General features: G+C 40.2%; 2 protein-coding genes across 2 annotated transcripts in view; one reads left to right on the forward strand and one right to left on the reverse strand.

The window, feature by feature from the left end:
* Positions 1-402: 402 nt before the first annotated feature.
* Positions 403-6,595, forward strand: GNG10 (G protein subunit gamma 10). The gene is made up of 3 exons (XM_021525019.2): positions 403-563; positions 3,887-4,018; positions 5,718-6,595. The coding sequence occupies exons 1-2, from the start codon at positions 483-485 to the stop codon at positions 4,010-4,012; spliced, it is 207 nt and encodes a 68-aa protein (XP_021380694.1). The 5' UTR covers positions 403-482; the 3' UTR covers positions 4,013-4,018; positions 5,718-6,595.
* A 2,112-nt stretch (positions 6,596-8,707) lies between these two features.
* SHOC1 (shortage in chiasmata 1) overlaps positions 8,708-14,160 on the reverse strand; it is a 50,329-nt gene continuing 44,876 nt past the window's right edge. Inside the window, exons 27-29 of the mRNA XM_077790364.1 lie at positions 13,769-13,934; positions 13,085-13,642; positions 8,708-10,720 (exon numbers count right to left, since the gene is read on the reverse strand). Of these exons, the coding sequence (XP_077646490.1) occupies positions 10,620-10,720; positions 13,085-13,642; positions 13,769-13,934 (825 nt within the window). The 3' untranslated portion in view covers positions 8,708-10,619. The remainder of the gene's footprint in view (positions 10,721-13,084; positions 13,643-13,768; positions 13,935-14,160) is intronic.

Consider the following 14,160-nt stretch of genomic DNA (forward strand, 5'->3'; position numbering starts at 1 on the left):
TAGACCATATTTAAAGTCCCTTCTGATCTAAACTGTTCTATGACTCTGTGAATTCCATTTCTCCTCTCTTCCTCTCCCTCTTTTTTCTCCTTTTCTACTTTCCCCGTTTTTTTCCTTTTTCTCTCCTTTCCCCCGTTTTTCCTCTTTTTCATATTTTTTCCTATCATTATTCCTCCCTGTTTTTCCTCTAATTTCCCCCTCTTTTTTTAATTCGCCCCTCCTTCCCCCCGCTTCCCACTTTACTTTTTGTTTCCTTTTCTTCCCTTTTATTTTATTCTTTCGGCCGTGCTGTAACCAGCAGGTTTCCGGCCCCCAGAGCGGCTCCGGCAGGCGGCAGCGAGCGGCGGGTCCGTCCGGGGCCGGGGCGGTCCGCGGGGGCTGCGGGCGGAGCGGCCCCGGCCCCGCCCCGGGGCGGAGGGAGCGGAGCCGAGCCCGCCGGAATCGCGCCGCTCCATCCCCGCCGTCTTGCCCGCGGCTTCGCTATGTCGTCGGGCGGCAGCCTGAGCACCATGCAGCGGCTGGTGGAGCAGCTGAAGCTGGAGGCGGCCGTGGAGAGGATCAAAGTGAGCCGGGGCGCGGGGTGCGGGGCGCCCGGGACCGCGGTGAGGCGCGGGGTGCCGCGGCGGAGCGGGAGAGAGGAGCTGCTCCTCTCCTTTCTCTCCTTTCTCTCCTTTCTCTCCTTTCTCTCCTTTCTCTCCTTTCTCTCCTTTCTCTCCTTTCTCTCCTTTCTCTCCTTCCTGGGAAGGAAGGGGGTGAGGGGTGCGTGTGCCCGGCGGGCTTCGAGCCCGGGCCGCACGGGAGCGATGGAGACAGTGCGGTTCCCTGGTGGAAGGAGATGTGATAAATAATACAGCAGCTCCTCGTTAGTTCTGCACCAGCAAACACATAACTGGCAGTAGTTCCTCGCAGCGGAGCCAGCCCGGTTCCCCCCCGATTCGGAGCGCTGGCAGGATCTGCGGGGGGAGGCGGTGCGGGGTGGTACCCGCTGGCACTCTTGGGGAAGGCAGGCGATTTGCTACGCATGCATGAATGTCTCCTGCTTGCACATTTCCAGACAAAGGCAGCATGATGAGGCGGTCCTATCGTCTGCCAGCTCCTCAGGTTTGGTGACCTGACCGAGACAGTTCTTGGTTTCCAGCAGATGTGGAGGGTTCGTCACCGTGCACAAAATCCAGCATAGTCTGTGAAGTGATGGAGATCAAATTAATTTACATCCTGCACTTTCTGGTCTCTCTGCTTGCATTCGCCATTTTTCTCTGGCCAGAAAAGTCAGTCACAAAAGACTTGCTTCCTCAGTCTGACGACAGTGCCAGCATATTGAGCTGCAGGAATTGATTTAAAAATAATTCAAAATACTTGTTCCCAGTACTCCTGACCCAAGCTGGGGAAAATTTCACTTGCTCTTTGCAAGGTGAAGCCACTCTGGCTTTTGGATATAATTCTAATCAATTTGGTTTTGTTACTACATTTTTGTAGCAAAACAGAATCAGCAGATGCTTGATTCATTAAAAATTACTGTGCTTATCACCGCAGTAAGGTGTGGGAATATGTGAAAAACAACATGTTTCAGAGTAGAATTGTTGACTCTTGTGGCAGGAGGAGTATTGTCAAACACTGAGATGACTACCCACTGGTTATTGTTCGTGCCTGGATCTCTGTTCCTGCTCATTTTGAGTCTTAACTCAAAATACTTATACACTCCTCCCCACTATTTTTTTGTGTATAAAATACATACTTTTACAGATGTTACTTTGTGTCAGTAACACATTCTGGAGCTGGACTTCTCAAGGCTGCGTATTTTTGAGTTTGCTGTCATAATCCAGGGAGGTTTGTCCCCTGATGGACCTCAGACTCATCTTTCTTGCAGCAATGTGCACAGCAGTCTCTTTCCAGGTCTGCTGTTCTAGGAGCCTGTTCATGGCTTTGAAATGACACATGATTAAAAACATGTCACATAAATTGTGTCATCTGGGTTTCTATACATACAGTACAAACATAATGTGAAACATATTCAGCTGATAAAAACTACTTGGTTCCATTTTAGCAAGCACTGAGATGGGAGAAAATGTTGTTTCAGCTACTTTGAATAGACAATGTGTTTCCAGACGGAAGCTGGTTATGAAAGGATTTTTAAAAATACATTCCATACTGCCAAGTTCCAATGGTGATTTTGTTTACCCTGCTGGCTAAAAAAGCAGACAGGAACAATATTTTCAGAAAGAGGAAACTGAGTAGGAAGAAGTACCCATACACATCTTGCATGCGGAGGCTGCTGAAGGGAGTGTGTTTGTCATGTGATGAAATACTGCAGAAATTTTCTGTGGGAAAAGAAGAATGTTACGGGGCATAGGTGGGACTAAGAGTAGGCAGTTCTGGTTTATATCTTTTGAGGATATACCAGGATATACATAGATCAGTCTGTGTTGAAGGGTTTGGCAGCAAACTGCAAGGAGATGCTGTAGGCACCGCTAACTCACAAAGGACAAAGCTCCATGTAGCCTTGGCCTGACAAAGTGTTGGCTAGTGGGATCTCTGCCTGATAGCCACTGGTGCACAGTCAGGCACCACAAGGGGTAGGTGCTGTGGTTGAGGCAAGCGTGCTAATGCTGCAGGGGATCCAAGGGGCTGGGCAGGGCAGGAGAGCTCTGCAGCCTCTAGAAAGGGCTTCTCCTCAGGTAAGGAAGGAGTGACAAAGACTGCTGACTTAGCAGGAGTCCTTGCTGCAGATGCTTCTCCCTGTACTGTGCTCAAGAGAACCTGGGAGGCTGAGGAAAAAAAATCTTCTCGTAACAGCTCTCTGAAGTGCCATCAACTGCTGGCTAAATTCAGGCAGTTACTAGGATGAGCGTCCTGGAGGAGAGCCTGGAGAAGAATTGGAAGACAGTGAAGAGGAGAGCAGCAAAGTAGCAAACAAAAGTGTGTACTAAGCCAGATTTCCCCTGTGTCTCCAGATGTTGTTAGATGGGATGGTCCAGAACCAAAATTCCACTGGGGCTCTGGAGTGGTTCCTGCAGACAGGAGGCTGGGAAGTATGGATGGTCCTTCTGGTTATTGTTTTGGCAACACTGCAGAGTTGTGTAGGAAGAAAAATCAGTATTTCAGGAGACCTGTAACAAAGGCAGAGGTGAGGTCAGAGGGAAACTTACAGTTCCATCAATATATTTAGTACTTCCTTTTATAAAATATATATCAGACAGCATGGGTTTTGACAGTTCCCTGCAGCTGTTCTTAATATGTGTCTGGGAAACTGGAAATTCCTCTACATTTTCCTTCAAAAATGTAGGCACATGACTGACTTGCCATCCACAAGGAGAGAGAGAGAGCAGGGGAGTTAAATGCTGATGACATTTTGCCTTTGGGATCTTGGACTTGTTCTGCAGCTCCGGACTCTCCTTTTATAGGGCCAGAGTGTGGATTTGAAGTTCTGACTTCACTGCTCGGGAAAATGACCATTTGGACTTCAAAAGCTTTTCATCCACATCTTTTTGCTTTCACTCCTTGTAATGCTCTGTGTTGTTTAGAACTTCAGAATGAAAATAATTTTGATAAACTATCAGAGGATATAAGAGCTCAAATATAAACCTCCCAACACCACAGTACATTATAAAATCATCATAGCTCTATGCATTTTAATGGGAAGAAATTGCATCACACTGGCACCTCAGTCCTCTACGCTCTCCTGGCTTATCACTGGCATAGTATTTCCTATTTGCTTCATCAGAGCTTTGTAATGCTGCTTCTGTGCTGACTTACTTGATGTTCTAGAATCTGAGAGGTGACTTGGCTGCACTCCAGCTCTGTTTGACAATAGCTCTTCAAGAGGAAATGCTTAATAGATGCTTGTGAATGAATTAGTTTCTTCTCTGGATTTTTTTTTCCTTTTCAGGTCTCTCAGGCAGCTGCAGAACTCCAGCAGTACTGTATGCAAAATGCTTGCAAAGATGCCTTGCTTGTTGGGGTTCCCACAGGGAGCAATCCCTTCCGTGAGCCCCGATCCTGTGCTCTGCTCTGAAATCAGGTAATACAGTCACAGATGCCATGACAACCACTCTAATTTGAAACTCAAGCCGTTGGAGAGACAAAGACACATGGTGATACTTGTTTTAAGTGTTGAGTTCTTGCTTGAGGGTTCATCATTTCTCTGCTGGCTCTGCGAATGATTTTCTGGAGTGTTTTCAGGTGTGGCAGTTGAAGCATGTCTCTTTTCTACAGCTCTTTCTAGAGGTGTTTTCTTTATGAGTTGGTTTTATATTGGGATAGTTGTGTTTCTGTGTTTGTGCAGCAGTAAGATAATTAGCAGCATCCAAAGTAATTAACATTGTCTAAGACACACAGCTATGTTTGACATAGCTGGACAGTAGAGAGTCACATACCCAGCTTGGAGAAGTAAGACAAAGTTGTGGCAATTTTATATGTTCTGATTACTAGCTCACAGTTTAAGAATCATGTTAAAATACATTTAGGTCTTTAATGTCATATTGCAGTTCATTTTGCTGTGTCTGTCCTTAGGCTTTTCCTGTTCTTACTGTTCGGTACAGCACCAAAAGCAGTGGAAGCAGAGAGGAGCTGAGGCAATCTGTAGCCACATCCTTTGTAACCTTTTACAGCACAGATCTAAAAGATGAGCTACTCCCTGAACTCTGCCTGTACCCCTGTAACACCTGTAGAGTAGGTGGGTGGGTGGCTGTCCAACATTTGCAAACCGTTGCGATCCAGTTTCATGATTCCCAGTGTCTGACCTCTCCCATTTGTCACAAAGGTTATCAGTGATTGCAGCAGGAGAAAGAAAGGCCATGCATGATAGTAGTCTTGGGCAGAACCACACCATAACTTGGAAAGTCTACTTCTTTTGCATGACACACAAAAAACTAAAAAAGAAAAAAATAAAATAGTTCCTGCTAAAGAGCTGAAAAATCTACAGAGAGAGGAAGAAACATTGAAGTCTGTTCTTTTGATGAGAGTGCTATTAAAGAAAAAATCTATGTCTTCTCTAAGGGCAGTGTTTAAGCTAGAACATGAAGTACTCGTAAAATCTTCCCCTTGCTGCTGCCAACTTGCACCTGAGCTTTTGCCTCATCAATTGCATGGCTTCGATTGTTGCTACATAGGTTTAGCAAAACAGGACTGAACCTAAAGAAAGGGAACAACTGAACATGAGATAATCTTCTGGAAAAATTTAGAGAGGGTGAAGCAAAAGCAAGATTTCTTAATTTGGGTGCTACCCAATTAATTTGCATTCTTCATGCAAATAAGATAAAACTTTTAATGACCATTGCATATGTTCTTCTGTTGTTTAAGCAGCCTTTCTACTTTTTGGTTTTTTCGGGGTCTATGTGTGTATGTGTGTACATATTCTGAGGTAATCACATCACACAGATACATTACAAAATATTTTCTCAGAAAAATTTGATGATTAATTTACGATACTTTAAAAATGCATAACTGAGCCCAAGATGTCATTTGGTACTTTTTGCTGTTAGATCAAATACTTAGATTATAATTTTTGTGTTACCTTAGAATCATAGGAAATTCAGAGCAAAGAAAAAAGCCATTTAAAATTTTTATGATACTGTGAGGATATCAACATCCAGCAAGGGAAGGTCATTTTTTGGGTTTTCTCAGTGCAAAGGAGGTTTTCTGTTGTAATGTATAAGAGAAATTACATCTATCAGCCTAAGAAGATGGCATTTAATAAGCCTTTTTTTTTCTTCTTGTAGGGGAGGTCGTTGGAGGATTGCCTTCAAGCATCACATGAATAACAGCTGCCTTTCCTTCACAAGAAAAGTCTCTGTCTTTTATGTGGCTAAAACAGCACCCTAGATATCTGTCTGTGTGTTCTTGTGGATCTGTATTCCACTATATTTTAGTAATGTTCTTGAAGTTTTTAAATTTAACTCTTACTCTTTTTGTAATCATCACCACTTTTACTACACTATGCTAACTATACAAATATTACTTGAGAAGTTTACATTTTAGAAATGAAAAATATGTGAAGTTTTAATAAAATGACTTCCTCTGACCTTGATAAACTGTAACACCACAATAATAGCAAAAAGTACTAATGGGGATCTTTTTTCAAAATAAAACAACCTAAAAGTGAATAGTGTAAAGCTAAATGCTGTTAGAACTGAAGTAATGTCCTCAGGGGACATTTTGCTTCCATTAGCAAAACCTGGAACCAACTTTAGTTTTTTTTCAAGTGCATTTCAGTGCATAAATGACATATTTTAGTAACTGCTGTAGCAGAGGACTGATTCCTAAAGCATATTTCTTGCAATACTTCTAATCTGTAAGCCTTCTTCTACTTTGTAACAGTACTGCTGTAGTGGATTTTTTGTCATTTTCTTGACATGTTTAAAATGTGACCAAACAGACACTAAGAATATGTAAACACCCAAAGATAATTGCATGCATTGTTGTCACGGTTTGCAATACACAGAATTTACTAAAATGTGCTTGGTCATTTGCCTTCACTTTTCTGACAGAGCACTTTTACAAGAACAACTTTTTACTAGTTTTTTAATTGTGTGTGCTTCCTATTGTATTAACCTTTTAGAAGTTTGGAAATAAAATTCCTATTCCTCTTGGCTTTGAACTCATTGTCTAATTGTAACAAAGAACAGCTACTGTAAAGAAGAGGATACATGGACTTTGCAGTGGGAGTGAAGGCCTCAAGCTCCTTGCTCTTTTGGGAAGAGATAATTGCTGTTAGATTTTTAGAAACTGTATCTTATTGGTAGAAAAATCCTATTCGTATCTGTTGACCACAGTTGTAAATACTAACAGTGTTATGAGTCTCACACATTTTGAAGCTGTAAGGAAGAACTCTGAAGTCTGAATACTTAATGTTCATGTATGTTAACTGAAATGGGGCAACAGTGTCCTCCAGGCAGTTCAGTCTTTGTTCAAATATTTTCATGTTGCTGTCCCACAGAAAGATACCAACATGAGAGCTGTAATACTGCCAGTATGTATTGTGCCTTTAAATACCGAAGAAAACATTATTCCTTCACAGCTTTTCTTCACTCTGACTTCCTTTCACTGTAGGCTATTTAAGTATGGCAGTTTTCTGTTAGTACTGGACACAGGTACAGAAGTCTAGAGAAAACCAAGTTACTATTGCACAGAGGCCATCAGAGGCTTGGTCTGAGGCCAAAATGTCAAAGATACTGGTAAGTGAATACATCAAAAGCCTTTGGACAGCCAGCATTTAGCTGCTGCCTACATCCTCCCAGGCAAGCCCTTCACATTTTCCCTCTTTCGATAAAACCTCCCCTCATCCCCACACTCCACACCTGCTTCTCTCCTCAGAACCCCTGCTGCATACATTCAGGCTCAGCAATGTCACTTGGAGCTTGGGTTTTGAAGTGGCTGCTGAGCTGGCACAAGGAGTGGCCAAATCACAGTGTGCAGAAGAGAGCCACCACGGCTAGACAGCCAGTCAACCACTGCCATGTCCTGGCTGCCCTGCCCAACTCCATCTGGTCTGTTGCAGCTGGAGCACCATGTCAACACAGCTGGAGTAGCACTGTAAGCATGTTGCAGGACTTGGCTACATCAGCACCTTGCACCAGCAAGGACTAGGAAGATCTGTGCAGCAGTTGTGAGATGGATTGGGAACACTCCACTCAGATGTCCCTCTGAGCATGGTGTTTTATTCTCAGACATGGATTCCAGCCTCTTCAGAGGAGTTTGGTTGCAGAACCTCTTTGCTCTCAGGGCAGTGTGTATCCAAGCTGCTGGGTGGAAGCAGGGAGAGGAGTGATGCCAATGCTATGTCCACCCTCCCAGGGGATGTTCTATGGGAGAAGTCAAGTATCAGAACAAGCTCCAAACAGGATTGGTTGGCACTTAGGCTCTTTGGTTCCTGTTGGCAATCAGTTTGGTGAAGTGTGCCACTACTGGTTATTTTGTGCTGGCGGGTGAAGTGGCTGCATCTCAGCATCTCGGCTTGGCAGGTCCCCTTTCCTTGGCATAACCAAAGAACCTGACAAACAAGCTGGGGCAGCTGACTGCTTCTGTAGGCAGGAGAACATGTCCCTTACCTACCCAGTCTACAGGGCAATGTCCTTTACAGCTGTACCTGGGTTTGCACAACTGCTGAACTGAACCCAGCAAGGGGTTAGACCAGGGCAAGCATCACATTTTGCCACTTCTGCTCCAGCAGGTGTGATCTGCAGTGAGGTGGGCAACTGTGTGCAGCATCTTAGCTTCCTCTACCAAAGACTATTCAAGAGAGCTATCTGGTGCACAGAAGCCTGCAATACCATCTGATGGCAGCAGGTCCTACAGGACGCCTAGGGTAAAGAAGATGGAGTGAGTATGCACATTTGTATCCTCAGTGCCTCACATGAGCCACAAACCCCCTTTTCTCAGTCATCTCTCCCACAGCTGATCAGCACGGCTCTTCTCTATCTACAGCTGACTCCTGCCTGTAGTCATTCCTACAGGTGACTCCTGCCTGGTCACTTAAATGTTTATAAACTGGTTCCAGGAATGGAGTGTCCCTAACTGCTTATGTAAGACTGGAGATTAGATTTTTGTACTGTGCCTTTTTGTCTAAGAACTAATTGCTTCCTAATTCATAGGTATTAATGAATTAGGTAATTTGGCAGGGTGGGGGTGGGGTAGAGGGGAGGGGGGAGTGGGGAAGAGCATCATTGTAGTTCAGCAGTAATTTTACTCCACATTAAACAGACAAAAGGAGGGGGAAGAATGCAGTATTTTATAAATTTATCAATGTGTCCATATCTATGAGAGACTGATACTTGTCATAAACACATACAGTAAAAACCAACAGTCATTGCAAGCCCTTTCCCTTATTTTCCACTACATTACCAGTAATTTAACTGTACACTGACATTTTTTCTACGTAATGGAAACTTAGCACTTGAATTTTTTGTTTAATGTACATAACATGCCTTTGTTTTCAAAGTTATCTATAGATTATCTATGCTATGCTTTCACAACTGTTCATGGGGAAGTTCTGGTGTTAGTTAGCCTTTGCCTGTGGAAGAGGAGAACATAAACACATAGTTTGGCACTGGTAGCTATAGTTTTCTCAAACTGTGGTCACTTGTGACTGAGACTTTGTAGAGCTGTACTTTACAGATTCCTGTTTTTTTGGGAGGTACAAAAAATAACCCATAATGCAAAAGAAGTAAAATGGTTAGGTCTGGTGACCACAAAAATAGGCCATGGATAGTAAGAAAATTGCAACTTCTACTGCAGTCTTTCTCTTGTTCTAGGAAACAGTGGCTTGTTGCAATTTTACTAGAAATCTTTTTATGTTACCACTTTGAAAGGTATTTTCTCAAATCTTGCAAACAATCAGTGTACAAATAATTCAGGGATATTACTGTGAACAAAAATTTCAGTTTGAACAGTCATAGCTTTTAAGAATTCAGAAAAAAACCAGCTCTGTTTTCTCAGAGAGACCAAATCTTTATTCCCTAAGTGCTGGTTTCATTTACTCAAGTAGTGACTATGTGCTTAATGAGGGCTTTATATCAAGTAAGTATTTAAGTGCAAGCATAAACCTTAAACTTGGTAGTTTTCCTTTTATTACTTCCCTGTCCTCCCACCCTTCTGTTACTGCATCAAACTTAAGAAGATTAGTGAGTTTGAAATCTGAATCATCTCAACTGAAAGCCACTGAACAGAGAAAGACATTCTGGAGCTGGCTGGCATGCTGATGCAAACTGTTTATGCATTCCTGTGGCAGCATGGAGTTACTGTCTACCATTGCTCCCACATATTTTCAGTTTTGTTGCCAGATCTTTTGATGGAAATTGAGGGTTTGGGTACTATTTGATCCTGTTCTTTAGATTACAAGTGAGATAGATTTTTTTTTTTTTAATTCAATCTTTCACCCCTTCAAGATGTACCCTATAATATCTGGATCTACCTCCCAGATAACTTTCATCCCCCAACTTGCCAATGCCCTGCAGAAGGGTGAAAAATACGGATGCCAACAAATGGCCTCCAGCAGGTTTTGCAAATGGTGAGGGTCACAGCTTAGTCCCCTGAATCAATCTTTGAGAATGCTAAATTTCAACACAGTCTTAGCATGTTGTCCATAAAACAAAGAGCTTTTTCCTAGACTGATTATGATTAGAAGGAGCTCAGGAACCTATTATTCCTGAAGGAGCTGTCAGAAGAAGAGAAGTGGAATGGAGCTCAAGGGACAGTTACAAAAAAATCACAGCTGTAACTGTAAGAACTCTCTAAGACTTTGAGAAGCCTTGAGATTCTGACAGATCTAGCCCATCTTTACATTGGAAAAACAGCAGGCTCAGGGAGCAAACAGAGGTGCTTTGAAAACCCAGGGTGAGCCTCGGCATCTGTTTCTTTTTCCATTCTTTTTTTTTTTTTAATATAAAGAGTGATAAAGTACCTGTATATCACCCATGACAACAGAGAAGCCGTAATTACCTAGCTTCAAGAAACTAGTTTGTTTAGCAACATTTCAAAAATATACAGAAGAATCCTGAGCTAGTAAGAATTTCCAAATCCTAATTACTTTCTAAAAACTAACAACAATAATTTATTAATTTCCCTTAAAAGAGTTCAAGAATGAAAAAAGAAAAATGTTTGTAATATGCAAATCCTCATTCTGTTCAAAAGAATTTAAGACGTGTTTGTCCATCTCTTCTTCCAGGGATTCTTTCATATATCAGTCTTCTTTTTTTGAACTCCTGTACTTCTGGAAATCCTGAATCTGAAAAAGTAGTGGAAAAAAGAAAAATCATTATAAACTATAAATACAACATGTATCCAGACTTAACTGTGTGCTTCTCAGAAGCAGTAGCAGACTTTGGCTTTAACTGATTTGTACCCACTAATAAAAGCAACAGCTGTCATAAAATAAAACATTTATGATTAATATTTGCTACTTCTTACTGCTACTGGCCTGTTTTATGCATATTGCCCTGCAATGGGAATATGTGACCTTATATTTAAAAAAATATTTAATGTTTATTTCTATTTCATTAATGCTACAATTAGAATTATTCTATAATTGTTGAAATTTAGTTATTTTTAACTAGATATAGTCATGTTTCTAAGATGTTTTAAAAAGCTACTTACATTCTTAAGATTCAAATGGTTTTACAATAATGTATCTGAGAAGTTGCTTATTCAAAACAAGTTACTGTAAGGAAATTATATTTAGCCTTTACAAAAAGTATTGTCAGAAAACGTTAAAACTGACCTAAGGATTTGATCTGGTCCAGTGGAAATACTGGTTTGGCCTGGTGTCATGAATTATCTGTGGTTTAATGAGAGCTTTATCTGACACCTGAAGAAATCCTTGGGGTTTGTTCCCAGTGTGTCCTTCTAACTTGGCTCTCTACATCTTTCTTAAACTTTTGCTCTCAGAGGCTTTTATTTTATTAAGGTGAAGTTACAGGTTTTTTTGACTGTTTGGTTGGGGTCTTTTTGTTTGATTGACTTTTAAATTTTTTTTGGGGTGGTTGGGTTTGCATTAGCATGCAAAGCTATTTAGTATACTTATTTTTCCCCTGGTTAGTGTGAACTATAAAGTAGAATAAGTCTGTTTTTCCAAAATCTAAACCAAAAATCACTTTTCCATGTTTTGATTTGATTGACATTCAAGTATACTTTTGTCCTACTGGGCAAGAATAATACAGAAAGCTTATCAGTTGGAGATGTATTTTCAGAACACTGTAAAATGTGGTACCAGGTGCCCTGATCTCTACTGAAATATATTGTAGAATTTTATGCTATCAGTGCCAGTTACAGGTTACTGGAATATTTGTTACCTACTCAGCAATACTGCAGCTCTCAATTTTAATTCCAGAGAAGCAAAAGGTCTGTTCAGAGTTTCTGTATGAACATTTAAATTTACACAGGCTGAAAATTAAAAGAACTTTACTATATAAAATTAACTTTTTCTCTCTTCACCTTCATAATTACCCTAAGCAGTCAATGAAAGAGTGATTTAAGTTAGTTACTTAGGTTTTCATAAATGAGTCTGATCTGATTAGTGAAAGCATTTTAATGCTGTGCTGATCTTGTACCACCAAGAGATTTAATGACAGCCAGTAACAGAGAAATCATAAATCAAGTCATCTGTACTAGTGTTAGGCACTTTTTTTAAACAAACTTAAACTTGGATTTTTAAAAAGAAATGTAGCATCTTACTTGCAGGGAAATAGAAGAATTAAAAAAAAATACTACAATAAATGATCCAGCAATACGTAGTCTGACAGGGACTGTCTTAGTTGCAAGACTCCATGGATACATATTATGACTTATTAATAAAGGTTTCAAGCTTACTATATTTGATGGAGTAAACCAGGATGAGAAAAGTACACAAAAAGAGAAGCCTAATAATTTGTATAAGGACTGAACACACTTTCAGGGTAAAGTTTTGAAATACATATCATATCATCTCTTTGAAAATATAAGCTTTGAAATGATTTCAAATGGAGAGTTTACCCCTGGAGATACTAGCTAAAAATATTCTAATGATAAAGAAGTTTATGAAACAAAAGATTTTCAGTGCGCCATTTTTACTCCATTAGTGCCAACAGAAAAACACAGCCATTAGTAGAATCTGAAATTCACCTCAGGCCTTGCTGAATCACCTTTTTGTCCTATGGAGAAAATAAAATCTTTTGTCTAAATCTATGTTTACAAAATAATATTCCCCATAACTTTAAAATTAATTCTGACATGTTAATGATGTATATTTTTGGCACTGTCAGAGAGAAAAGAAGGTGAATCTTATACTATTCAAGAACTACACTTTTCAATATTTACCATAGAAAAATAATGGCAGTGACACAATTGTAGTTCATTTGGTTTTGCCTTTTTTTTTTTCTTTAAATACCCCAAGACAACTTTATGCTCAAAACAACTTATCAGGAACCTTTTATCACAGAAGAGATACATATGCAAGTTAAGTTTTAGCAAAGGGAGCATGCAATTGTTGGGTTTAATTTCATTTAACAGCTATTTAAATAAAATATAAAATACAGCCTTACAGATACTCCTTACAGCTTTGAAGTTAAATAACAAAAGGAACTTCAGCAAAATTGTCATCTTACTTTGGACCTACCTGTTTTAATTTTTTGTTTTGTCTGTAAGAATGGAGGCCTTTGTTTTCTCTTTCCTTTAGATGTTTCACCTATTTGGTTGAAATTCAGATTTTGAAGCTCATCCGTATCATTAAAGAAATTAGAGAGAAAACCATCATGAGTAAATGAATTACGTGGGCCTGTGGATGAAGAATCATTCCACAGGGGCTGGTCAATCTGAATTTCTGGGCTTTTAAATGTTGTGTCTCTAAATTCATCTAGAAAACTCTTAGAGCTCTCTTGAGGTTCACAGTCACTGAAAGTTGCAAAGAAATCCTCCTTTTCAGAGTCTTTGGAAGAATGATCAGAGCTATCATGCATTCTGAAAGGCTGTCTTTGAACATGGAGAGAATTTTTAACTTCTAGATGAGCAAAATCTTCATAGTCCTTTGATACAGCAAAGAAATCCACCTTTCTCCTTGTAACTACTTCTGATGAGCATGCGTTCTTTTGCATACAACTTGGAAGATCAGACTTTAAAAACCCCTTACGATGATTCAGTGGAGGAATTAGGGCTTCAGAATTCATATGAGATGTTCCTGGTAGAGAAAAAAATTGAAAGAATAACTGACCTTAGGATGATTAGAAGATAAAGATTCTAATACATTCAGATTTTTCACTTGGTTTCAAAGGAGACACATTTTCCTAGAAATTCAAGGTATTACCTGTGCTGTTTTGCACCTTATCAAGCAGCTCTAAAATCTGACAATGTTGTTTATTATCAGGATACAATGTGTTGAAGTTATTCTGGTTTTCTGGGTGTGATGCACCTTTCACTGTTTTTTCTAGAGCAGCAGTATTTAGGCTGTATGAAGATATGTCACTGAAATGCTGAAATGATGAAAAAAGTATTTGTCAGGAATGGTGATGGTACATCATTACTTGGTCTACACTGCCAAGTACAAAAAGTTAAATCAGTTGCTAAGATTCTAAGATGTATAAATTTTTGTTTACTGGAACCAAAAAAAAGACTTACCAAAGCTGGAGAGGCGTGTAGAGCACACAATGTACCTGTCTTACATCTACAAACAGATTAAGTAATAGTCTCGGTCTTAAT

Source organism: Lonchura striata, chromosome Z (genome assembly GCF_046129695.1).
Source record: "Lonchura striata isolate bLonStr1 chromosome Z, bLonStr1.mat, whole genome shotgun sequence".
Lineage (NCBI taxonomy): Eukaryota > Metazoa > Chordata > Aves > Passeriformes > Estrildidae > Lonchura > Lonchura striata.

Coding starts and splice junctions, on each gene's coding strand:
- GNG10 (XM_021525019.2), top strand. CDS start 483: ATGTCGTCGGGCGGCAGCCTGAGCACCATGCAGCGGCTGGTGGAGCAG. Junction 564..3,886: donor CGGCCGTGGAGAGGATCAAA/GTGAGCCGGGGC, acceptor TTTCCTTTTCAG/GTCTCTCAGGCAGCTGCAGA.